At 38.6% G+C, this 27,595-nt stretch overlaps 1 protein-coding gene across 1 annotated transcript; it reads right to left on the reverse strand.

Moving 5' to 3' along the window:
- Positions 1-427: 427 nt before the first annotated feature.
- On the reverse strand, positions 428-8,418 carry LOC123748761 (uncharacterized). Its single transcript, XM_045730906.2, has 6 exons — positions 8,348-8,418; positions 6,481-7,163; positions 4,567-4,668; positions 4,294-4,410; positions 2,130-2,243; positions 428-767 (listed from the first exon to the last, which is right to left on the reverse strand). Exons 1-6 carry the CDS (start codon positions 8,406-8,408, stop codon positions 540-542), a joined length of 1,305 nt encoding a protein of 434 aa, XP_045586862.1. The 5' UTR covers positions 8,409-8,418; the 3' UTR covers positions 428-539.
- Between the last annotated feature and the right edge of the window lie 19,177 nt (positions 8,419-27,595).

A 27,595-nucleotide genomic window follows, 5' to 3' on the forward strand; every position in this document is an offset into this window, starting at 1 on the left:
TCGATTGATCGTCTCAGTTTTTTGTGGTGAAGAATGCGCACATCTGTGTAATGTTTGTTAAGTCGTAACTTAAAAGATGAAATTTTCTTGTTACATATTGGTAGATGAAGGTGTCCAGGCTTCTGGTTGATGAGGGTAGCCACGCTGGTAGTTGATGGGGGTAGCCAAGCTTGACAAGGAATTCTTATTTCCTCCTGCCACATGAACTACATAAGGCTCTCTTATTGCATATTTACTTACCTTCTGCCTCTTAGGATGATGAGTTAAACATTGTCATAAATTTCAAAACAGTAATACACAAAATTAACAAAATATATTGAGCGATAGAGAGCGCTCAGGGATTTCTAATTTCCGCGTTATTTTGCATATCATAAATTGCATCTTCTACATATTATATTAAAACACATGAAATAATCAGAACAGCGGAGATGGTTAATAAATTATCAGCTTTTATTTTGAGTTTATATAACAACTTTTATTTTAAGTTTACAAACCAGAACTTAAACAATGAAAAACATTTAAACCAAAAAATTAATATGTCAGCCAATTCTTCCGTAGTTCTGATTCCACTCGCAAAGTTCAGGATAGACATCTGATGGAATAGCGAACCCACAGGCCTTGCCTGGGAGTCCAACTTGATAAACAGGGGACCCCAGTGAGTTGCCGGATGGTCCGTAGTTGCACACATACACACGGCCAAGACTAGATCCGGCTTGGGAATAGTACACTGCTCCACATCCTACTTCTCGTGTCACTCCCCATACCATCTGCCACAGAGGAAGGCAAGGGAATATGTAGTTAAAATTTATATAATACACGAAGATATAAACACAGCTAAATTCTCGACTCATGTTTCCAGGTCCCTGACGATATTCTTCACGTAAAATGACCTTAGTGTGCTACTTTAAGTTATATTTCATAAATAATGTCGTTAATTTGTTTATACATCTATAAGTGAGCTTCCAATTAGTGTTAATCATTAAAGTTAATCTTTATTGAGATCGATTATATATCCTTTGATCTCTGATCTACCTTTTTAAATGTTCGAGCTTTAATACCCGAGATGTGGGGGTATTTACTATAGTATCACAAGATGTATTTACTCATTTGTATCTACTAATTGTATTTGCAGAATCGATCTATTACTCCTTGGACCCCGCCTTTTTATTACAACTTTGTGATACTTAACGCACCGCACCTCTGAGTATATAGAAATCTTACCGAACAGGTTTGTCCCTTAGGCAAGTTGCATTCATTACAATACGTGATCACTTACAGCGGTTTCATAGCATTAAGTGTCAGCTCTTTCGGGCTAGAACCTCTCTTGGAATCGATTTTTACTGATAAAATAACTCTAGAGTTGCTCGGGTTTTATACCCTTTAAAATGTTTTAGTCTCGAGATCATTTTAATTGAAAGTTTTTATTGTATTAATCACTGAAATATATTTTATTGTATTAATCACTGAAATATATTGATATTTTATAGTTAATTTGTTCTTATATTTTGCTGGTTTTATAGATGTTATCATACTCTGTTTTTCTCCGAAACGCTTAAACATTAGGAAAATAATTAAAGATTTATATTTTTTCGTTCACTACTGTTCCTCTTAAGTGCACTTTTTGGAGGTGGAAAAATGTAAAACTGGAAAAAAATGTGTCTATGAACGCATATGACAATTAGTGAAAAAATGGGCAAGAAAAAACTTTCAAAACTTTACATGCCACCGACGATGTGTTGAGAAACGCACGCAGTGGACACCATATCTGTCTCTTCAATAAATGTTAATCCAATTAGCTTCTGAACAAATCCACAAGGGCCGTGACGAGGATTCGAACTTACGTCCGAGATCATCCCAGACGCTGCCTTAATCGACTGAGCTACGACATGGTCATAAGACATGGATTCTTCATTTGATACATCACGATATTGTGATTACTGTGTGCAATGAGTTTCTCCTCACTTAATGAGCATTTACACGCTTTTACAAACGTTCTGCACGGATGTAAATCATCCACATCCCATGGCTGACTTGTACTATCGTATCAACGTTTCGTACAGCTGTACCCCCAACCACTACGACCATTGTCCACAGCCTTAATGGCCGTAGAGTCTCAGGTAGAGACTTACCTGCGAGTAATGGTGGATTCTTCTGCTGGAGTTGTCCGCATGGAAGCTCAGGGCGTTGGCTCTGGGGAAGTCCTCCACCTCGTCATACCACGATTGGATTGCCTCGGCCCAGTTCTGGCAGCAGATTGATTGATTGTTAGAGGTTAAGCCACCTAAGAGCTGGCACGGTCATGAATAGCCCGTAACTGGCAGCAGGGAGGGGGTGCCATATATATAGAGAGGAGTGCCATATGTAGGAAGAGGACTTGAGAATGGTCCAGGACGGACCGAAACGTCGTCGTCCCTTCACCTTCTAGTGTGTGGTCTGGTCAACGTAGGAAAAGGAGTTCCATATATAGGGAGAGAAGTGCCATATATATGGAGAGGAGTGCTTATATACAGGGAGTCAAGAGCACTTCGTGAGCTTCACAGCTCTTGGCACTCCTGGCACTCACACTCACAGGAGTGGGTGTGAGGGCCAACTCTTATTTCTTGGGATAAACGTTAATGCTGTTTAACACCTTTGTTGTAAATTTTAATATAGAGAACTTATTGTATGAATCTATAAATAAAACCATGTTTAATTCTTAACAAAAAATTATGAACTTTTAAAAATAAAAGTTTTGCAATAGCGAGCTGAGAAATAGAGAGAGACTTGTTCTTTGGGCGCTGAAAATATTGTCTTGAAGAAAAATCTCAATAAAATGCTAAATGTTATAATCAAATGTAAATAATGTTAATATTATCGTTATCTAAGTGTTGTTATCTTGTTATCTAACAGACCCAGTTTCCACCAACACTAAAATTTAACTGTTTATCAAACACTTATCATTATTCAGCACAGTGCAATGATTAAATACTGAAAAGGAAAATGAGCCACAGCAGAAAATGAGAATATGAATAACAGCTGAAGACATAAATAAGTCGAATAGCTCTAAGCTATGTGAATGTGAAGCTCATAAATTAATTAAATTTGATTATATAAAAAAATCGATACAAAATTTTATTTGCGAACATGAAGAGAATCAATAGTGAAAAAAGCCATTCAGTTCAGCAAGTGCTCGACAGTGTAAGCATATTAAGGTGAGCAAACACACACACACACACACACACACACACAATGTAGATATGATAGAACCCAGTAGGCTCAGGAATCTGTACACCAATTGATTGACAGTTGAGAGGCGGGACCAAAGAGGCAAAGCTCAACCCCCGCAAGCACAATTAGGTGAGTACACAGAGGCGTTGCGACTGAGTGAATAGCGCTCTGGGATCGTAGTCCTAAGGGCCCGGGTTCGATCCCCGTCGCAGACGCAAACAAATGGGAAGAGTTTATTTCATACTGCTGGACCGTTCTCTTAGCAACAAATATGTACCTGGGAGTTACACAGCTGCTACGGGCTGCTTCCTGGGGGATGTGTTTGTGTGTGTTAGAGAGAATTGTAAGTATAGACACAATAGAGGAAAAATACATGAATAAATAAATAAATTGGTTAGGAAAACGGGGTCCAAGGGCTAATAGCTCGATTCAGCAGATACAATTAGTAAATACAAATAGTAAATACATACACACACGCTATTTCTATCTAATGAATTGCAAAGTTATTTGATTGCGAACGTGAGTGGGCAGATCCAAATTAGTTCAAGCAAATACAGTGCTGTGATTATGGAAACTACGCCAGTGACATAAAGGGCCGGTATTTCTTGCCACAGAAATATATATTTCAAATGAAACAAATGATACATTTCGCTAAAACAAATTACATTCCAAATAAGATCAAATATGATCTTGCTCATCCAAGCAGTGGATAGGGCTTAGGTATGATACTCTCAATGGGACGGAAATGGAACTATCTGGGGGAAAGCGCCAATCCATTACGACTACATAGTACTTTAAGGGGTCAGTATAAGGATAAGGGATGGGACGGGGGAAAGTAATGATGCCCAACCACTTGGATGGTTGGGAATTGAACGCCGACCAGCATGAAGCGATACCGTCGCTCTACCGTCCAGCCCAAGTGGTTGGGTGAATAACATCATATATGGTTGTTTCCTCGGATCAATACACTCCCAACTAACTTTCAATGTAGACGAAAATCTCCACTGTTTAGAAAGCCCATGAAACACTGATTTTGTAGCCAAAGTCCTAATAAACATTAAACGGAGGAGAAAGGCTTCGACTTACCGAAGTAGAGTCCGTCCCAGTATGATAATACACGTTCTGGCCGACCACATAATCCCGGGAACAAAGTTTCCGCCTCTCGAAGCCATCGTACGCGTAGCGACATTGGTTGGCCCAGGCCTACAGCATCCCCCAAAAATATATATGTATTAATAAGATAAAAGGATTAGTTACATGCATGTATGTGTGTATGTTACAGCTACGTAATTGTTGTAGAGTATGCACGCAGATTAATTAAATGTTTGAACTCCTCATTTTGAAGAAGTCAACAATCACCTGAGCGACAGCTGCCAATTCTTCGTTCCAGTGCAGGACACACATGTTTGCTGCCTGCAGCTGCGGTCCAGGGCGCCCGCGGTGCTCGTCTCCTCTTGAAACCTGTGTAAGATAATGCAATACTTCATAGGCAAGATACAGCCCCGCTCCTGTGCCAGGTAAGTCAACTACGGGCTCACCATAGCCCGTACTACTTGGAACTCTCTGTTCCGAGTAGCTGATTGGTAACATTTAGTATAAGTATAGTACCCGATCCTTTTTTCTTTTTTTACAAAGTGTTCGTAAGCGTACAGCCTGCCATCGAATGTTAGCTGAGTAGTGTGGTCGTAGTCTCCATTACCTAGACTGCATAAGTTCATAAGAAACTGTGGAACAGTATCTTGGAAGTTGGACTGGGGATGGATATGAAAGAATAGGAGGGAGAGACAGGTTAAGGGAAAGATGGATGATATGAGGTTGTTGGGCTTGGCTATGGTTAGGACTCAGTGGTGAAGATTGGATGAGTTTCCTGTTTTCGATAATAGTTAATGATTATACATGTGCACCTTCATAATTCATGTTGTTATATTGAAATTGTCTTTTCCATTGTCTCCTTTTTTTAATCGTTCATCCTGAGATTGCTGGGAAGAGGTGTCAAATCCTGCTCCCTGTTGCATTTGTGTGTGTGTGTGTGTGTGTGTGTGTGTGTGTGTGTGTGTGTGTGTGTGTGTGTGTGTGTGTGTGTGTGTGTGTGTGTGTGTGTGTGTGTGTGTGTGTGTGTGTGTGTGTGTGTGTGTGTACGTCTCTCTCTTTAATTTTATATTGCTGAAAGGAAATTCAAATTCAAATTTTGTATTACCTCCGCATTTCCACCTTTCTCAGTGACAGTCAATGTTTACATTGGACTTAGCAACGCAGATCATAAGCGCTACGCTCAGTCAAAACCCAACCCACAGTCAGGTGGCACTGGAGCAGGTTGGGCAAGACCCAACCAATCAGGAGGCTTCTCAAGCTGGTGATCAAATGATGCACGAACAGTTCGTAGTTGGACGTCACTTAAGCTGTTCAAGGGATATGATACCAGTTCTAATCGTGTTATTGTTACAACTGATTCCTGTTCAAGTGCAGAGAAGGATAACGTTATTGATACTTTGAGTCAGGAACTTTTTAAACGAAGATAGAGTGAGTCTATTAGCCAGAAACGTTCCTGGTTATGAGAGAGATGCTTGGGCACATTTACTTTCACTTGATGCCCCTGTTTACCTTGTTGTAAATAGGTACCCGTAAGCTAGGAAAGTGTTGTGGGTTTAGTCCTGGGGGTGGTCAATAGTTTGCCTGATAGGGACCTAGATGAACCTATCCGGCATCCTGTCCCCGAATATTGGGAAACAAAGTGTCTCCCTCAACACTCGCTTTATAAAGAGTCGCAAAACAAAGAGAAATGTAAGAGAATTAGTTGTAGGTTAGGGTCTTAAGCAGGTCTCAAGTCTTAATACTATGAGCAATCAGGAAATATATCTTGGAGATGAATGTAGGAAAATGCTAGTTTAAAAATAGGGATGTTGATGTAAGCAAAGGGCTTCCAGCTAGTACAGGTGAGGAAAGCATTTCATCTCGTTACATGAATGGACTGCATAGGTATACATGGGGTGAGAGGGGAGGAGTTTAGACTGGACCTGATTATATTGTGTACTGTCAGACTTGCTACGGTGCTCCCTAATTCTTCTGTTCCAATGTTTGTGCGTCATACTGCCTTCCCCAAAGTTATTATTAAATCAACAAAAATGTGTATTGTTTTTACCAAACCGTTTTGCACTAATCTCCCAAGCATGGTTAACATAATTTTCACACAATTTCAACAGCCTTTGATATGCCAATAGGCAATAAGAGTTCTATATATGAAGACAAACATACAATATCATCTAAAGACCTTACCTTAGCCCTGAAGACGTTATGTAGTCTAACGATTTCTTCCTTTTCCTCCTGAAGAATTCCTGCCCTCCTGATGTTACATTCCGCGTTGGGCTCCAGCGTCATGCTGTGTTGTGGGTGAATTTCGAAATAATCGCATACAGGAAACTCCTCTGGTTGGGTTGGTTCTGTTGGCAGTAAGGGGAAGGGCTCGGTCGGCTGGATGCTGGGAGGAACTGTTACCAAAAAGGTATTAGGTTTGGTTTGGTAATAAGAGGCGTATTCTTCGGGATAACAGATTAAAGCATTGGCCGGATAGAATGTGATTGGTTCCACTGACTGGAAACCGGCATTCTTTTTCAGGACGAAGGTGACTTGCTCATCGTGCTCATAATTGTTTGGATCTGGTATATGGTAAGGCGTGTAGTGTGTTCCGTTGGTTGAGTAGCAGATTAGTGTGACTGGTGGCTTTGTGGTTGTTGAGGGCACTGGTCTCTCTGTCGATGGCTTTGGTGTGGAGTTGTCGACCGGCTTCGATTTTCCTTGCTTCTGAACACTTGCGACGAGTACTTTCCAAGGGTTGAATATAGTTATAGCTCGCTTCTGTATGTTTGAAGGTGAGCTTGAGTGCTCTCGTTGTGGTTTGAAAATGGAGGTCAATCGAGGTTGTGGTTGCTCTTGGTCTCTGGTTCCCACCACTATATGCGCTGAAAAGATGAGATTTCATGTTAAACATTAAGGGGTAAGTATAGGTCACTCGGTATGCTATATAAATGAATGAAATATTTTCAATGGTTATAAACATATTTCTGTTTGGAATCATATACAACCAACGTTTGCATTGTAGAGCTAGTAGTACTATCCACACTCTCCCCTGCTGCAGGGCCAAAGTGTAGCAGGTATGGATAAATCTCACTCATATCTAATATACTTAAATCTCTATGGTACTGTTCTCAAGTCGAATAAAATAAAAAATAACAATTTTGAATTACTGATTGCCAAATTTAAATTCAAGTCCACATTCCAACCATTCACATGAATCTCATCGATAAATAAATCAATTTAATTAATAAAAAAAACTTTCAGTGCAAAACTTTCACTCCCATAAACAGCCAGAATTCAGTGGGTCTACGTTAGCAACACTCCCACTATCTCACAAATGCCATATTTCTTAGTGAAACAAATTATACTCACCTCATATACATATCAAATCAGAAATTCAATTGGAGCTTAGAGGTGACTCGAACCTGCGATTAGTGTTCTCCGAAGCCGCTCACCTTACCCCTGTACCACGACATGGTTTTATACAACCTGGAATTCCACTGAATCCACAGGAAGTATGGAGGCTTCTACTGAACCCAGTACAAGTTTTACATATAACCCCCCCCCCCTTCCCAAGCTTCTCACAGCTTTTCAACTAGCAATGGACGAAAAACCTAACAAAAGTTTATTCTCCTATATGTACAGCAATTCTGGAGAGATGTCTGCGATCCTCTTATTATGTAAACATTCAATGTTTACAAGATGCACATCCAGGACAACTTCGCTGACAGCCACAAATTGGAAGGCGCAACACAAGATGCTCACATATCAACAGTCGTATGCTGACTCTGCGTCTCTTGAGAACATAACTTCCACAGCAATCATTCATTCCTTGGCTGATATATGAAAGAAAGTTAACATAAGTAAATTTTTCAGTGTCAGCCGAGAAAGAGATGAAGAGAGAGACAGTCAGACAGAGACAATGACAGATAGATAGACAGTTAGAAACATTTCCCTTCAAGATGACATATAAAAACAACATCAGCAAAGAAAGACACAGAGTGATAGCGAGACATAACACAGCCCCTGTGTCCAGCTCACAGCTGAAGGAGCAACAACATCATCTCACCTTGAACAAGCAGCAGGAAAAGCAGAAGCAGAGTGAGCAGCGATGAACCCACAGCCTCCATGGTCAGCAGACAAGTGGGCCCTCCATACCAGCCACTCCTCTATATATACCTTACTCCACCACAGCTGCATCAGGCTCTCACAACTTGCCGGCTTAATTAAACCAGCTAAACAATAATTACTAACATTAGACTAATAAATAATTAAGAGTCTTACTCATTCGGGTCATTCACTAAACCTTATATATGTACATGGGAACCCATTTCATATTCACCATGAAAACTGAAGACAAGATTTAACAAAGGCCGTGGGGACAAATACTCACAATTGAAAATGGGGACAATAATCACTATAGTGAGTGAGAACAGTACTCACCGTAGACAGTCGGGACAATATTCACCGTAGAGAGTGGAAACAATACTCACCCTAGAGAGTAAGGACAATACTCACCGTTGAAAATGGGGATAAGACTCACCAACACAGTGAGGAAAATAAACACCGTAGACATTGAGGGACAATACTCACCATAGAGAGTGGGGACAATACTAACCATCAGTTCTAAACACTCAGCAATATATATTCATATCAATACCCGCTTCATGCAGGTTGGCGTTCAATCCCCGACCGTCCAAGTGGTTGGACACAACTCCTTCCCCTCGTCCCATCCCAAATCCTTATCCTGACCCCTTCTGAGTGCTATATAGACGAAATGAGCTGGCGCTCTCTCCTGATAGTTCTCTTCCCTTTCCCCTATAAATATTTTTCAAAAAATATTATATACATCTAATTAAAGCCGGACTGACATTCAGAACACCAGCTGTTGTCAGATAAAGTCAGCGAGTGGCTGACCGGCTAATTATGAAACTGGACTAACACTTGCGTTAAAAAATTAATTATGATGAAAGCTTTTATTAATATTTCAGTCAAAGCTTCAGCATCATTAAAATTCCATGTAGTTATTATATACCAACCCGAATGAAATCGATGTTCCTTCAATCTAAAATTAATTCCACCAAAAATATGCTGGTAAAATATATTAGAAAGACATATTAAGTATAGAAAGACAAAGAGTATATTAAGCAGCATTTTGGCCGTTCTTGTCCCTAATCTGAATGATTAGGGACAAGAACTAATCTTGATAATCTGAATGTTTGGAATGATAAAACATTTTTCACGCACACACAAAGACACGGACGAGTGGCAAACGTCATCGATTTGCAATCTAGGGATCAGGGTTAGATTCCAAGGCAAAACCGAAATTAGGCAAAGTTTCATGCACCTGATGGCTCTCTTCACTTATCAGTAATTAGGTAACAGGGAGCTAGAACGCAAGTATGAGCTGCATCTTGGGGAGGTGTGTTTCTGGGAGTGTTTAATATATATATATATATATATATATATATATATATATATATATATATATATATATATATATATATATATATATATATATATATATATAAATATATATATATATATATATATATATATATATATATATATAAATATATATATATATATATATATATATATATATATATATATATATATATATATATTTATATATATATATATATATATATATATATATATATATATATATATATATATATATATATATATATATATATATATGTATGAGAAAAAATGCCTGGAATCAGTACATTAGACAGCCGCCGTTTAGAAAGGTGGGGTACAAGAGCTAATAACGTCGTTCCTGCATATACAAATAGGTGAGATAGGTGAGTATGAGTACAGAAAGAGAGAGAGAGAGAGAGAGAGAGAGAGAGAGAGAGAGAGAGAGAGAGAGAGAGAGAGAGAGAGAGAGAGAGAGAGAGAGAGAGAGAGAGAGAGAGAGAGAGAGAGAGAGAGAGAGAGAGAGAGAGAGAGAGAGAGAGAGAGAGAGAGAGAGAGAGAGAGAGAGAGAGAGAGAGAGAGAGAGAGAGAGAGAGAGAGAGAGAGAGAGAGAGAGAGAGAGAGAGAGAGAGAGAGAGAGAGAGAGAGAGAGAGAGAGAGAGAGAGAGAGAGAGAGAGAGAGAGAGAGAGAGAGAGAGAGAGAGAGAGAGAGAGAGAGAGAGAGAGAGAGAGAGAGAGAGAGAGAGAGAGAGAGAGAGAGAGAGAGAGAGAGAGAGATGCTTGCCACAACAGCCACGAAGATCAACAACATCAACTCCCAGACACATCACACAACACTCTCACTAGACTACACATCCTCCTCGGCTTCTCTCTCTCTTACATACACCACTTCACAACCACACTTTATCAAATACATAATTAAATATAATTTACTCTATCAAAAATTATTATAATTCCGTATATAAGACATATTAATATTTAATATTCCAATGATTTAACTACCTACTTTTTTTCTAAACCCTGTATGCTACAGGATTTAGCAAAAACAGCAGGCTTAGGCTGACATAATTTATTATTACAAAATATATTGTGGTTTTAGGACGTCGATATTCTCACTGTTCTGTAACTCTCTTGATCTCTCTCATCACATTATCCACGCCACCAACTACAATATCCACGTCAACAACAACAATATCCACGCCACCAACTACAATATCCATGTCACCAACTACAATATCCACGTCACCAACTACAATATCCACGTCACCAACAACAATATTCACGTCACCAACAACAATATCTACGCTACCAGTAATAATATCCACGTTGGTAACAGCTATATCCGGTTAGATATATATATACCATACACACAGTTATATATCCTCATATACCTGGCATTTTTACATATGTGTCTTGTATCATGGCAATAAATATTCAAGTTCATCCAATCATGGCAATATTTACCATGTTTTCTCCATAATTTCTCATGTCTTTTTTTATCATTTACTTATATATGTGTTTTTTCCTCTTATGCATATTTACTCAGTTTTTATCCATCTATGAGACATAAACACACTTTTTTTACCTATCACGTTAAATATTCTCACACTTTTTATATCGTTGCCATATTTACAACACTTTTCCATCCTTGCCGTATTTACACACCTTCTTTCCGTAAATGCCCCGTTTGCACACTTTGCAATTTCCACAGATTGTTCCGGTGAATTATTAATCACGAGGGATTGTGTCTGCTGGGAGGAGAGTGAAATATTACTGCACTCAAATCCAATGACAATCGCGGTCTAATCGGCTTAATGTTACCGAGCGCTTGTAACCCAATTTCATTATTAAGGCTTTAATCAGTTGCGAAATTCCTGATGCCCAATATTAGATTTCACGTCATTTTCTATGTTCACAGTCAAACGTAAATAAAAAAAAAGTCGAACGTTGTTTTTGTTCTCTGCCTATTTCAGAGTTTTTTCTTGTTGTGTTTGGAGGTCTTCAGACATATCAACTGCAAAATGGTATTCTGGAAATCATAAAAGTATATTGATATCAAGTAAGCTTAATGTGGAGCTAAATGGGGAACTTTATTATTCTGGAATAAAGGATATATTTAGTATACACATCGATAAACAGGATACATTTGCAAGTTTAGTTATCTATGTTGAGATATGTGTACCAAGGGCACAATCAGTATACTGTGTGGGATAAGCTGATAGGTGTATCAATTTTGGAAAAGCGTTCTATCTAATATTCAGACGTTATTATGAGTAAGTTATGACTTTACACGCGAAGAAACGAATATCGTGAAGGTAAAACAGAAAAGCAGCATCTAAATGCAAACTGATATAGGTAAACAGTAATCCATTGACCTCTGAGGCACCAGTGATTTCACAGCATATTAATACACAATTCCAGCATCTAAGACGTTCCTAGGAATTATAGAGGGAGGTAAATTCCCGTTGGCCAATTGAGTATGTTGTATGACAAAAATGACTGAATAGTCCCTGAATAGACTGAAGAAAATTTTAAAAGACTGAATAGGTTTTTAGTTACTTAGAAATATACATCATTCCCTAACTCAAGCTCAAACACATACTTGCCTTGTACATGCGAAGAAGAGATAATTTACATTAATTATTCTTTCGTTATAACTGTCTTTTCAACAATCAGTGAGAAGTCTTTCTCTCAAAACTAGGATTTTGCCTCTAAATGAATGCCTAAGAAATCTGCGATAGGGGGTTCTTTCATACTGTTGTCATTTCTGAAATTCTTAAAGAAATCATACAATGCAGTAGAGGAATAAGGATGAGCTCCACTACAAATTTAGAAATAATCTTCAAGAATATTTGCTGAATTAATTACCCACCAACATGCAAGAGGCAACCGAACATATAAACATGTTAAATAAACATGATAGAGTGTCGCCCTCACGTGTGGGGTCCATGGTTCGAACTCCATACAGCCTAGATGAATGGAATATAAACCTGTTAATCATAGAGAGAGTACACAGCACATCATTGGGAGGGGGGGAAACATTGCAATAAATCATCAGTATGCAGCCTTATGGAGTTTCTCTTGTTACATTGGCAACTCTTCTCTGCCTATCTGAAACCATAAGAGGCAATGTCTGTCTGTTTGTCTGTCTATTTACCTGTTCTGTATCTTTAGTTATATCTGGTGGCCTCAGGTATTTTAAATTGTTTTCTAATTCCTTGTATTCTTTTGTAAAAGCCTGAAATCATCCGACCATAATTCTCATCAAACAGGGAACGATGCCACCATAATTATTCGCCATAAAGTTCACCTGACAATCAGCTGAACCATCATTAAGCTTACCATCATCAACCCTTTCCACTTTTGTCTCGACTGGAAATCCTCTTCTATATCATGTCACGAAATTAAAATTCTGTGCCGCACTCCATATGATTTTATATCACTGTTGCTAACAAACAAAATCCCTCCCACACTGAATCTCACAACAAATGATTCCATTTGAGCCTGGAAGAGCACAATAGCAGCCGAGATAGTTTGAACAATGGAATGTAATCTTTACTTGATATGCCAAAAAGGTGGTTGGTGTAGCATACCTACACTCACCGCTGCTGTATTTTTTAATCTTGCAAAACACAACACATCGATGTCTGTTATATAAATAACCATTCCTGACACTTTTATTTAATTTATAACTATTATATTTATATATATATTTCCTTTTAACTTACTCATTCGTACTTTTAACTTTTAACTTACTTTTAACTTATTCATTGGTACTAAATACTCTTGTCTTTACAATGTCTCATGAAATCGTAAAGAAGAAATCAGTGCTGACTCTAAAATATCATTCTTCAAAGATGCTTTCCTCACCCAACGAATTTTTTGAGATTGCTTGCCAGAGGAGACTTGAGGCAGGTGAATGATGATGACTCCCCGACACCTGCCTCGTCGCTTCCCGGATATGTTCCCGTTTACAACCTGTCTTCTCACTACACTACACCACACTTCCAGCGCTTCTTCCCAAGGCCTTGGCGTGCGGTTGTGCAGTGGTGACGTTAGTCGGTGGATGTTGGTCGCGATTCTCGCAATCGACCTGGTGGCAGGTTATTTGTTTTTTTGTTTACGCCAAACTAGGTTGGGCTAGTCAGCCAGCCTGTTGGGATGCACACATCGCCAGCTGTAACTTACCGAGAACATGAGGAGTTCAGAATATACGAGGCTGCTTAAACCCTTCTGGCCCCATGCTTCTAATATATGACTGTAAACAACTCCACAAATATATACTTGATATCCAAACCACCAATTCAAGACCTCTCTCTTCATCCCATGTCCAACAGTCCAAATATTGGGTGACGATCAACCCTTACTAACCATTGCTTTAATAGGGCACAGGTCTTCGATTGGAGAAATATTTCTGCAATACCCAATATTCATATCCAATATTCATTACAATATCAATATTCAGAAATATCCATTTATCATAATGAAATAATCTTCAGCACCCGGTGCACTGCAGTCTATTTAATGAGCCTCAATATAACTTCCATGAGGCCAGTTCGCCTGGTAATCTCTCATATCTAACTCATTTGCGATCCTCCTTAATTCGTAATTCAGTGAATCACTAACAATAGCCCTAATATGTCCAAAACGTTAAACAGTAGTGCAAAATCTTTGCTCTTCAAATGTTCACCCATTGGGTTTCTTCCTTCCGTCTATGCTTGAATTATATATATGGTCTTACCTTATAGATCTTTCACTGCTTTTGTAGCTGGTTCATCATCGATTCTTGCTCCATCTCCTGTGGGGTTCGCATCTAATCTGCCGCTTATTTTTTGTCTTATTTCTCATCAATGATCCTCATTACACATTTGATACTCTACATTACAACAGTGATTACACCAAGTTGCACTATTCCTCAAACATCAGCTATAATCCTCCCCTTCCATCCCTCACTGATCCTATCTCTTTTAGGTTCACTTTTCTAATCACTCATCGTAACTCCCTTTACCTTCTGAGAATTCACATTTTGACATATTTCCAATTAACCAAAAATTTATCCTTTACACCAAACACTCTCCATATGACAAACAGAATTTCCCAAATTCTTCTCTCAATCATCAGTGCTTCATCAATATCCCTTTCGTTACACTCGCATGTAACTCATCCTTAAAATCACATCTAAACGACTGTCTCGAGTTGTTCCAAAAAGTTTTACATCACTTTTGGCTTCGATATATATTTACCTTCTCTTCAGTTGCTGAAGCTCTACAAAGGTCTAATTCTCTCTCTCTCCTGGAATTCTGCATTCATAACTGCTCGTTTGATCAGTTCATTTGATCGAACTTCTCGAATGTAGTGAAAAATGAAAGAGAATGTGAACGTTATTGGCAGCTGGCAGGGGCAGTCCCTCCAGTAAAACTCTTCTTGCATCCTGGTGCCACACTACTTCGCTCTGTGTAGTGAGGCACAGATTTCCCTCACTACATAGATCGAGGTTGCAAAATAAATTTGCATCAAGACATAACATGAAACATTTTGGGGTTCACTGGAGCTCTCTTCAGCATAGGAATACAAGTAAAAATACTTAAGGTTGGGTACAATAGTATATTGTGGTTCATAAGTCTGAAGACAAATATGAAAGTATGCATATAAACATTTCATGAAGGCTAATGTGTGAGTATGTAATACTTTGATTGAAATTACAGCAGCGTATCCCTCTTAGATTTCAAACACATGTAAAAAAATCTTTGAAATATTGTCGAGAAGATGTCCAGACATCTGCTACATGTTTTATCTAAAAAACATTTAACAGACCAAATGATAATTAAGAGACAATCCGGAACTGTCTGAACATGTATTGAGATTAATATAGTATGTTCTTTTCAGGATTTATATTTTATTTTAATATGGTATCATTATCAGTTTCATGAATAAAATTATGGCCTATTGATATGAGTAAATTTTTTAGTAACACATTTTTTCCTTGGAAACCTTCCAATTACAAATCGATTTTTAATTATTCCCGAATTTTCTTCAAAAACCTATTTTCCAGTTAATTTCGAAAATTTTATGATGCCCTCTGTAATTTTCATTTTTCAAATACTTCACTAACAAATAATCCCTTGTAAAATGGCCGTGTCTAATTTTCAGGAAAAGAGGCAAGCACTTCTATTTACGTTTTCCCAGAGGTGTAAGATATTTGGGAGCTTTAACTTGAAAAAAACAAAAAAGACTCTTTCGCAAAAAAAAAAAAAAAAAAAAAAATTCACGGGATAGGAGGAAGATGCTAGTTAAAAATGGTGGTGCCAGATGCTGGGTCCAGAATGCTGGTCTAAGATGCTAGTCCAAAATGCTGATCTAAGATGCTAGTTCAAGATGCTGATTCAAGATATTTGGGCCTTGATCTCCAAGCGATGTGGGATGTTCCACTCCCTAGCAAGCAACTCAACACGTAGAACCAGTTTACTTTTATGGACAATCCCTGGAGCTTACTCCCGCTGTTCACCTGGACCCTGGTTGTTACCGTTACTTATTGTCAGTCGTAGTGGTTGGGCAACGCTTCCTCCTGGAGCCCTAAACGGTAGTGTCGGCCTCTCAACACCAAGCGAGCTGCATTGTTGCTTCTTAAGGACAAAATAAACAATTAAAAGCATTCTAATTTCCATTTCGGTATCACTATTTAATTTTAACACATATGCATGAATTAGCTTAATATTGCTGTTATATATGTAAATTAATGAACCAGTCATTCGGTTCTGTAATTAGATCATTATCCATGAAAATTTCAAATATATTTCAAGCAAATTAAATATAACTAGTTATTCATATTTGTAAATTACTTAGCCAAGGCGAACAATTTAGTACTTATTGAGTTTGCGAGACTGTAACTTCTTTCTAATTAGGCTAAATTAGTCAGTCAGTAGTTATTTATTAATGCAACTGCTGTTAATGCAATTTATTCATTATTTGCTAACTTGTTTAGGTAATCGAATAATAGGGATTAGTTACTGAACCACTTATGGGCTATCGTAGCCTTTCCATCACAGTTCTCTGTATGGGTATTGTAAAGGTTCTGTAACAAGGTTATTAAATAAGTATTTGGTGTGAGAAGTATTAAATGGAATTACTTTACTAATATCTTAACTAAATAATGAGACAAATCTTCGTTCGATTTATATATTTTCTGAACATAATGTATTTTAACACTAAATAATGAAAATAATAAAGGCTGTTTCTGATTTTTTTTATCCTCCAATTAAAGAAAGTTACATAATACACAGGAACATTTCTGGCCATACTTTTCAATGTCACTTCAGATACACAACATTTCCACACACAAGTGGAAACTTTCAAATGTTTCACTAATCAATGAATTTAGTGAAATAAGACTTCTTCATGTCGCTCTCTAAAACCAGAGATATAAATAGAACCATTACTGGTAAGGATCAGAGACAAATTGCTGTGGAATCTCTCACACATTTTGCTGGGAAACATGATAAAGTTGATGACCTTGCCAAGCTTGCAGTAAGTAAAGGTAGAAATGAGGTGATAGATCATGTTGAACATTAGCTAGGAAATAAAAATGAATTATAGAAAATGTAATTGGACATTAGATATAACATTACTCCAGAATGTCATTCTTTGTTAATAACTATAGTCTTGCTAATGTTTCTCAAGTCTTAGTACTGCTACGGCTTAAGTCTTGCCACAGATGCTGCTGAAATATTGAACAAGATGCTTCTTAAGACTTGTCGTTTCTACAAATTTTTTTAGCTCTTCTTTTGAAATCTTGACCCGAATGTTCTAATGATAATATTTAAATCAATAAATGAACTTTACTGGCTAACAGCTTCACACTATTCTCATATATACAAATTTATATCACCATTCTTTCTAAATTTTAGACACATAAATCGTCATACACTTTTCTAAAGGTCTCTTATATATACTTCTGACGCCTCGGTGTTCGTCAAGGCTGTATGAATATGCATACCACGTTCCATGTCCAGACAAATTGACGGGATGATCACGAGGCTATGTATGCAATGGCACCAACATGAATATGTATGTATAATGAATCATCCATGTTCCCAAGAGGTGCCTGAGTCATCTTCCCAGTGAGGAGCACAATACGTGCCATGATAGGCAAGGATCACCCTGATTAATGCCTGTACTCTCATGACTGAGTAGACGATGTTACCCATAGTGTAGGGATAAGGCCAGAGTTCAAATAGGACCCAGATTAATGTCTCGTAGCTTTCTGGATCTTCGAGATATTCACTGATATATGTATCTTGCATCTCGGTGCATATACACTGAGAGTTTACTCTAATGGACTGTGAACAATGTAAACAAACTATGAACTGAACTGCAAGATGTTAAAGACTAATTGATGATCAGTAAACAATAAATATGGTCCTCCCCTGCAAACACACAACCTAATTGTTCCTATTTTCTGCTTGTTACAACTTGTAATAAAGTTGTTACATATTTTTATAACGCTTTATGGCGTATTAGCCCGTTGTTAATCCTGCTATATTGGTTATTATAAGTTATTAGGTGATAAAACGCGTTCGAATGTTGTAGCAACGTTGTAGTTCCGTCGTGTGTTTGGCGGGTCACGAACGTACAGGGGTTGAAATATGCATTGCATGACAAATATTTTTCGATTAACATTTATTTTATTTTGTAGATATATTTATAAAAAAATAGAGAGCACTTGCACCACTCCTCAACGTCAAAACCATGATATTAGAGATAAATTTCTTCCAGTCGTCAAACACATCTCTTCTGTCACTACTGAAGTAGAAGCAGAAAAGACAGGTGTTTTAGCCTGCTGGACACTCCCTATCCTCCGAGACTTTTAATCTAGCTCCAGCTATGAGGCACACGCCAAATTGCTCCAGGAAGGTCCATTCTTGCAGCTGCGAGCGACACGCCCATCCATTGTAAACCCGGGCTACCACTTTCCTCCTCTGGTTTTACTCTTGGAGTGGCGTTTCTCGTCTTGCTCTGTTCTCCCATTTTCTAAGCTCCTTCCAAGGGAGCTTCCACAGGCTTTAACAAATAGAGTTTCTGTTTGATTCTCTTTGAAACCACCTGGATATCTGTAGTTCTCTTTGTGTTAAAAATTAAAGAACACTTCGGTCTCTGACGCTTTAGTTTCCAGACATATAAACTCAAATATTAATCACCGTAATAAATTGCACTTGATAATAATAACACTTTTTCAACCCTCATGAAGAATGATTCTGAATCAAGTTACCTAAGAAAATAATGAAAATGTTCACACAATAGAAAAAATATGCCTGAAGGATATCGACAAAATATAACAGGACGTCTATGTTTTCCTGGTAGTTCTCAGGACGAACTGAAGCTTTAACAGTTTAGGTGTTTTCCCTGGAATAAGTAAAGCTTTGGTCGTTTAAGTGTTTATCCTGAAAGAGAGGCTACATGGATCACTGTCTATCCATTCGACGTGACAGAGGTGAAAAAATTCCATTATTGACTTAAATTAGGAAATATTTTGTCAGTGACCATGAAACGAAAATATAAAAGAACAGAAGGTCTGTTATATTTTCGCTCTGCAAAAGAAAAAAATTGAAAATCCACAAGAAAGTTTAGGTTGTGAAGATTGTGGAAAATTCTTCCAAATACTTTGGAGACACGAAGAGCACAAACAATCGTCTTAGTAAAGTCATGAAAAGCAATCAGATTTGTTTACATAGACTCTAATGTTCAATATTACTTAAGCTGTAACTTTTTCTTAATTTTACAGTCACAATGTGTATCACGAATAAATTTATCTAGATTAAGCTTATGATTTCCCTGAGATGCATTTATCCGAGAAATAACTTATTTATGACCAGCAATAGGGGTGGACACCCCTGGTCAGTACAAAATGCCATATGCCATTTTAACAAAAAAAATCATAATTAGAGCTGTGCCGGGTATCACTTTGTATGACTAAAGTTAAGGTAATTATGAGGATAAAGAGCTAAGCCAGTACGACTAAACAGCTTGCTTGACTAAAATATTAAATTAAAAACTGATATAACCGGCTTATATAAGCTTTTTAATTTAGAAACCTTATAATGTATAAACCTATTAAACAGGCTTTTGCATCCTAAGATATATTAGATCTTCCCTGACAGTCCTTTATGCTGGATAAGGCTACTGAGATAGGCTCGAAAACACAAGGAGTGCAATGATGGACTGAGGGTTCGAAAAAATTATGTTTAAACACGGTTTATGTGACGCTGCTCTAATGGTAGTCCACAAGCTGCTTCTGTTATTGCCTGGGGCTTTATGGTGAACTTATAATGGCATGATCCATATAGTACAGCTTTTGTGGCTTACAGCTTTCCATGATGGGGCTATCTTAATAGGGTCTCTTGAATTGCTATTGAAGGGGAGACTGTATTCTGCAGCTGTCATGATAAGAGTTACATAGAGCTTGTCCACATGATGTGCCTGTCAGAAGTCACGGTGAAGTGCTCTATGATAGGGGCTGAGTGGTACATCTGTCATGCTGGAATTGTCAGGAGATGCCTCCAATGATTTTGCTCTTAATGAAGGGATCACTTGAACTGATTCTCATGACAGGGACCACATAGTGGAACTGTCATGACAGAGACTATATGGTGAGGCGGTCAAACCTTGAACCATATGGTAGGATTGCCATGATAGGGACCAAATGTTGAGGTCCTCATGAGCGAGACCACATGGTGAGTTTCTCATGGCAGGACCACATTGTGGGTAAAAGCAGTCAATAAACAGACAGTGACAGAACCTTCTTCCATTGGGCTCAGCTTGACGGTGGGCGATCTGGACTCGAATCCACTCTCTTGGATTTCCAATCAGCCGGCTGTCCCAGTGAGTACGAAGCGAGGGCTCACTTTATAATAGAGGCCACAGCTCTGTGAAATATTATTGCACGGTGAAGGGAGCTTTGATGTTTGGGCATATGTGAAAGGACACGATTATTTTTTGGTTATATTTTTAGTGAGAAGATGTTAAATTGAACCTCATGAAAATTATTTCTTCTGTCGATGCAATAAGTTGACGTAGAGTAATTTACTGTTTGAAAAATAAATCGTGTTAACTACATCATGCTGAAAAAATATTGCCTTTTGGAACAGAATAATTACTTCTCTCCTGTTCCTTTCACCTCGCAAGTTCTCAACCCCTCCCTTGCTCCCTTTCCCTCAAAAGCAGCTCTTCGCTCCCTCTCCAAACCTCTCCCCTTACTCACTTACCCTCACAAGATCTCACTTCCTCCCACACTTTCTACCCTTTCCTAAGCTCCAAATACCTTCCAAACACCCTTCCCCTTCTAAGCTCCCAACCCACCTTCTGAGCCCCACCCCTTCCTCATGCTCCCAACCCACCCTCTGAACCCCACCTTTCCCTTGGTCCCAACCCACCCTTCCCATGGTCCCAACCGATCCCTCTGAACCCCACCCTTCCCATGGACCCAACCCACCTTCTGAACCCCACCCTTCCCATGGTCTCAACCCGTCCTAGCCCCCAGCGCCTCTGACCACAGGATGAATTCTACCCCAACACTAAATGTATTTGTTTCACCGTCATTTGTTGTCAACAGAGTTATACAGTGTAGCAGCGAGCTCCTGGGCTGAGGACAACACAGGCTCGGCCATAAAAGGATTCCTTTGAAGGAATATAATCCTCTGAGGCCGAGCTGGAGGCTTCCTCACTAAGAGTTTCCCGCCTCTCTCTGCTATATTAATCTCAGGAAACCTGGCTGTGAGCTACCAGTGCTTCTGTGGTGTTGATGCCTCTCTGGTGCTGATGCCTCTCTGGTGTTGATGCCTCTCTGGGGTTGATGCCTCTCTGGGGTTGACTACCCACACCCAGCCAACGGGGAGCGATGCTGCCTTACTAGTCTAAATAAAATGAAATTGTGAAGAGAAACTGTTAAAGATAAGGATTATTTATAACTTGGATATGAGGACAGGATAGGAAATTGAATAGAGGAACGGATTGCAGGAATGAGGCCAACGACTAGGACCATCGGGGAATGAACGCCGATCTGCAAGAAGCGAAGTTGTTGCAGTACGAGCCAGTGTAAGTGCCTGGACTCTCCTAGCTAAAAACTATCTTAGGCAACAGTCTGATGCCCCAACCTAGGAAAAATATATGATTATCGTTTTCCATTTGTATTTTATCCCATCAGTTCAATCAATCAAGTGAAGCAGTCTAGATATTGAAGTGAAAATTTAGTAAAATCTGAAGAATCACTTAATCAGGTCATCTTTGTTTCTCTTCAAGTGGCGAGTTGTCTGTGGTAAGAAACATTTTGTCCACAGAGGGCCTATAATTCCACATGACAGGCAGAATAAGCCTCTGAGTGTACAGAGTGTACAGCTCGTTCAGAGGATTTAACAAGCGTCATCTCTAAATGGGTTTATCCCTGTTCCGTCCTCATATACCGTGCATGAGTTATATAGTGATAATGACTTGAAATTTCGTTTCCAGATATTTACCCAATCTTGCCTGTCCAGAAGAGTTAAAACCCAGGCAACCCAATTAAGCAAATGAGATCGATCATCCAAGTTTCAAGGTTGGGATTATATCCCGGTGCTTTTAACTTTTACAGAAGCACTTAAACTTTTTACGATATTGTCGGTAGCGCCAGAATTGCAATGCACTGGCTCTGAGGAGGAGAGGATGGAGTGCTACCCTCGAAGAGTTGCAAGCCTGTCAGAAAGGAAGGAAGGCGAAGTGAATCTTCCCACAGCTTACTGAAACCTACATCTCAAGCAGCAATAGTTTATTAGAAATCACGCTGAGCAAGAGAGGAAGAGAGCAATGGGCGCTCATTGAATAAAAAATTGCGTACTGAAGGAAGGGTACAGTGTGACCCTTCAGTGTGATGCGTTCACACTAGTTGGAACCCATCACTCTAACAGCAACGATTAACCGTAAATTTAAGTGATTTACAAGATTATATTTTCTAATCTAATTACCCCTAAAGCTCATTTACAGCTTTACATGGTGAAGACCAAGACACTAACATTGTTATCAACGTAGACAATGACAGTGAACTAAAATGCAACAGTTCTAATATCAACAAATCTCCCTGGCTGAACAGCAAGAGGTCAATAGCTCGGAAAATAGATGAATAACTCACTGATGGTATTCCATTGGCATGAAAACAAAGAATGATCGGATTTAGGTTGAAGTACTTCTTACGCCTAATCATCATTACATGATATGGGTGAGCTTTGACGAAATCTCCATTCCTCAGAGACACAAATATAAAACAGGAAGATTATTTTAATATAAACCCAAACAGCATGTTCTATAAGTATGCCTTCAGAGCTGTGAGTCGCCCTCAAACTGAAGTAACAAATCAATTCTAAATGGTGCAGACAGACTCCTTTCTATGACCTTAGTTTTGAAACTTTAATTTGGTGCAAAATTTGCCAAAGGAAAGCACGCACCTGACCTCCTGGAACACTCACTTACATTTCTCAACTGGCTTGCGTGACACATTTTATTTCACGTGGGGAAATATATATGTATTTGAATGCAACCACATATAAAAATATGTATAAAGAGTCAGACGGACATACATAAAAGCCACACGATATGGAAATACTCAGGTAAGCACACAAAGACAGATACAAATTAAATTTGAAATATACGGTATGAAATATTGGAAAACAAAAAACATTCTTCAAAGCAAGAGGCAATATTACTTTATTGGATGGAGCACAACATCACAAGAGTGGCCGTGTTCTCCAGCCCACTTTATCTGCAACACAGGTGAGTGTTGCAGCTCATACCTCCACCACTTGAGGGTGTTGACAACTCAAGTCTTCCTCTCTCATTCGACTGGCGTGAGTGTACTTTTGTGTTGGAGGGAATGTTGCCATTTCTGTCTGTCTGCCTGTTGGTATGGATCGGTTTGGGTCTTCTTTTCTGATGCTGTCTCTGTATTTCTGGCTGTCTGACGGTGTCTCTCTTTCTCTGCCTCTCTGCCTCTCTCTCTCTCTCTCTCTCTCTCTCTCTCTCTCTCTCTCTCTCTCTCTCTCTCTCTCTCTCTCTCTCTCTCTCTCTCTCTCTCTCTCTCTCTCTCTCTCTCTCTCTCTCTCCTCCCCACACTCTAATCCTCCCACATACTCTACTACCCGCACTCTTTCATTCCCTACACTCTAACACAGTCACTCTCCCTCCGTATTCATGAATATGATGGAGCCAGTCATAGATGGGGGAATATGACCTTATTCTGTTATTATAAGCCTCTTCAACAGACCATCATTAATTTGGCATTCAATATTTCCTGAAAATGCCCTCGTTAATATTTTGAATATTGCTTAAACGCACCATCGTTAATATAGCCTGAAAATATATCCATTAATATCAACCTTGAAAGATCAATTTGCCTCATACTTTCACTAATAGGATGTCGCTTGTCAATAAAGAACACTAATGGCTGCTTGCTAACAATCCTCAAACCCTTCTCCTTTTGTAGAATTTACCTGCAAGAATGGTGAAGAAACTGCTGCATATTTAGTTTACATGTATGTCTATAATGAGAGAAACAGGATCTCCAATTAAAACTATATTCATTTTATAACCCACTTTTTTACATCACTATTAAAAAGCCGCTATTAGTAGCATCAGTTGATGATCTATAAGTGAAATTGTTTTCTCGTTCTGATGAGGGGTGATGATGGTTGTGTTGTGATGATGCTTATAAAGATGATTGTGGGAAGTGGAAATGGGTGACAGTGTATAGTGGAGGTTATTAGAGTAATAGTGTGAAATGGATATGGCTACAGCGATGGACGAGGAATGTAATGAATATATCCCTTCCATGTTTCACAAGAGAAAACTCCGGCCACACAAGCAAGAGTAAACATACACACAACAGGTGACAAAATAGCGGCCATGTTTTAAATCAGTGGCACTTCACACACACTGTTGTCCTGTTGATTGACGGTTGAGAGGCGGGATCAAAGAGCCAGAGCTCAACCCCCGCAAGCACAACTAGGTGAGTACAACTAGGTGAGTACACACACACACACACACACACACACACACACACACACACACACACACACACACACACACACACACACGCTTTATACGTAGTCATGTGGACCGGGGTTTGATTCCCGGGGCTGGCAGAAACAAATGGGGAGAGTTTCTTTCACCCTGATGTCCCTGTTACCTAGCAGTAAATAGGTACCTGGGAGTTAGACAGCTGCTACGGGCTGCTTCCTGGGTGTGTGTGTGTGTGTGTGTGAAGAAAGTAATTAGTAGTTAGTAACTATTAGTTAGATTGATTGACAGTTGAGAGGCGGGAGCAAAGAGCCAGAGCTCATCCCCCGCAAGCACAACTAGGTGAATGCAACTAGGTGAATACACACACACACACACACACACAAACATGCATTGATTACAAACACCGCCAAAGCAGTAATATCCCGCATACATTAGTTAAAGAGTAAATTATCCCCCAGAGCGAAGTTTTCTCCGAGGTCGTAAGTCTTTCCTGAGATTTATCTGCACATGTGTGTGTTGAAAATCTTATTATGAGACCATATTTATAGTATACTTATTTTCCACACGCCTCTCACACTCGCCCTGGAACCGAATATATAATATATATATATATATATATATATATATATATATATATATATATATATATATATATATATATATATATATATATATATATATATATATATATATATATATATATATATATATGCGAACAAGCCTGAATGGTCCCCGTCATTCCCGTCATATATCATCCCCCGGGGGATGATATATATATATATATATATATATATATATATATATATATATAAATATATATATATATATATATATATATATATATATATATATATATATATATATATATATATATATATATATATATATATATATAAGGTCTACATTTCTACAATCCTAGATCTTTCAACTCTTGACATGGATAATACCTGGTTGTTGACTGCAAGTTTTTCTTGCTTAAAACTTGTTTTTACTGAGAGAAAATACCGATTTCTTGCCTTTAAACATTATCGATTGTGATAATTATATACACAGCGAAACATTCCCCAAAACATTTTTCCTTCCAGGTTTTCCCTTCAAGGTCCCAACTGGAGAGTCTTCCTCACTAGTTAACAATCTGCTTGCTATTTGCATACCCAAATTGACTTCGATCGTCTGCTCGCTTATCATGCACTTCAGATCAGTTCGGTTATTCTCTTTATCAAATTTAATCGATTCTGTAATTATCTTTATCAAGCCCGATAAGTTTTGCAATTATCTTTATCGACTCATGAACGGAATATTTTACTGTGCGTTTCCAAAGGAACGTTTTTGACTAGTTTATGTAAAATATTTGTAATTATACACAATCGTCTAAATTATTTTAGATTTGTGATTGCCATTTATCCTTTGTGATGGTCTCTAGTCTGACTACACTCTCATCATAATGTCCGCCCTGGCAAAACTATTCTGACAATACTGTTAGCATGACGTTCGATTTGCTTTTACCCTCTATCTGACTTCACTATTACCGTGTGTTTTAGTTATGCTCCAACATGTTATCTACGTCCAAATTACTCTTTAGGTAACACTCGTACCATTCACTCTTGCGGGTTGCTAGCGTGCGCGTAACTATATAACCACTTCATCTAGGGTTTGGTTACTCCGTGAGCTACCAAATGTTACCATACTATCTAGCTTGTTGTTTAAGTGTGATCTGGCAATACTGATTACTATGTGTTCTGGTAAGACTACCTACACCGCATCTGAGTGTGAATAGCACGTTTTTGACTTATGTAACTCAGGGGCTCATAGACCTTATCGTCCCAACTTTCTCATTCACGGAACAAAAATAAGATTTTTTTCCATAACGAAGGACTCTTTACTGTTATTTCGCATTAGTTCCGGGGATTCACGTTCCTGTGGCCCGGTCTCTGAACTGGCCTCCTGGTTGGTGGTCATGTCAATCCCGCTGGTAAACGCAGCTGCTCGCAACCTGATGAATGAATCACAGCCTGGTTGATCAGGTACCTGTACCTAATTCCATTATAACGATCAAACATGCTTTATAAAACAAGAATACTGGTTTAATTGTACATTTTCAGGAAATAACATAACTCGATTTTTTTTCGGGGGGTCGAGCTAAGCAATTAAACAAATATAAGCGGTAAATTCCGTAAATAATTGGATACGTGTTAGACAATCCGACCAGGGAGTTGTGCCGAGCCCTACCAAAGGTTAACATATTTCAAACTGTCAGGTATGTTTGGGACGTGAAAAAGAGATGCATTTAAACCTGAGCTTTCTATACATCACGGAAGTCAATTCATATAATGAAAGAATTCAACTCATAAATGAGAGATAATCAACGAATCTAAACAAAACAATGGTAAGGTCATTTATTACTTAGGTCAGAGTTAGCGAGTAAACTCAAACTATTATAATTTTGTTCCAAGACTACAATGCATTCACCTCGCGACCCTGAGACAGGTCGTTTGTGTAATGGGAGACAATTCTGTCCCTAGATAGATCCAGCTGCTCTTTCAGATGTGACCTCCATGGAGTTCACTCAACTGTGACACGGAAATGTTAACTAATTTGGAAATGCCACACCAAAGGTCACTGCATCCAGTCAGCCTTCTTCATAACTCACGATTTAGAACACAATAATTAATTTATTAGTCATTAATAACTATCCTGGCAGTTTTATTGTTAAAAGTTGTTATTATTAGTAAAACTTGGCTAGCTTTAAGGGAGGTTTTACCTCTGTAGAGTCTTCCTTGGTCCTGTATGGCATGGCAATTTATTGCAACGTATTGCATTTCAGCAGAGAAAACATATTACTCTGAATAAACCACAG

The sequence above is a fragment of the Procambarus clarkii genome, chromosome 4, assembly GCF_040958095.1.
Source record: "Procambarus clarkii isolate CNS0578487 chromosome 4, FALCON_Pclarkii_2.0, whole genome shotgun sequence".
NCBI classification, from domain to species: Eukaryota; Metazoa; Arthropoda; class Malacostraca; order Decapoda; family Cambaridae; genus Procambarus; species Procambarus clarkii.

Coding starts and splice junctions, on each gene's coding strand:
- LOC123748761 (XM_045730906.2), bottom strand. CDS start 8,408: ATGGAGGCTGTGGGTTCATCGCTGCTCACTCTGCTTCTGCTTTTCCTG. Junction 2,244..4,293: donor CTGGGACGGACTCTACTTCG/GTAAGTCGAAGC, acceptor ATCTGCTGCCAG/AACTGGGCCGAGGCAATCCA. Junction 768..2,129: donor GAATCCACCATTACTCGCAG/GTAAGTCTCTAC, acceptor CCTCTGTGGCAG/ATGGTATGGGGAGTGACACG.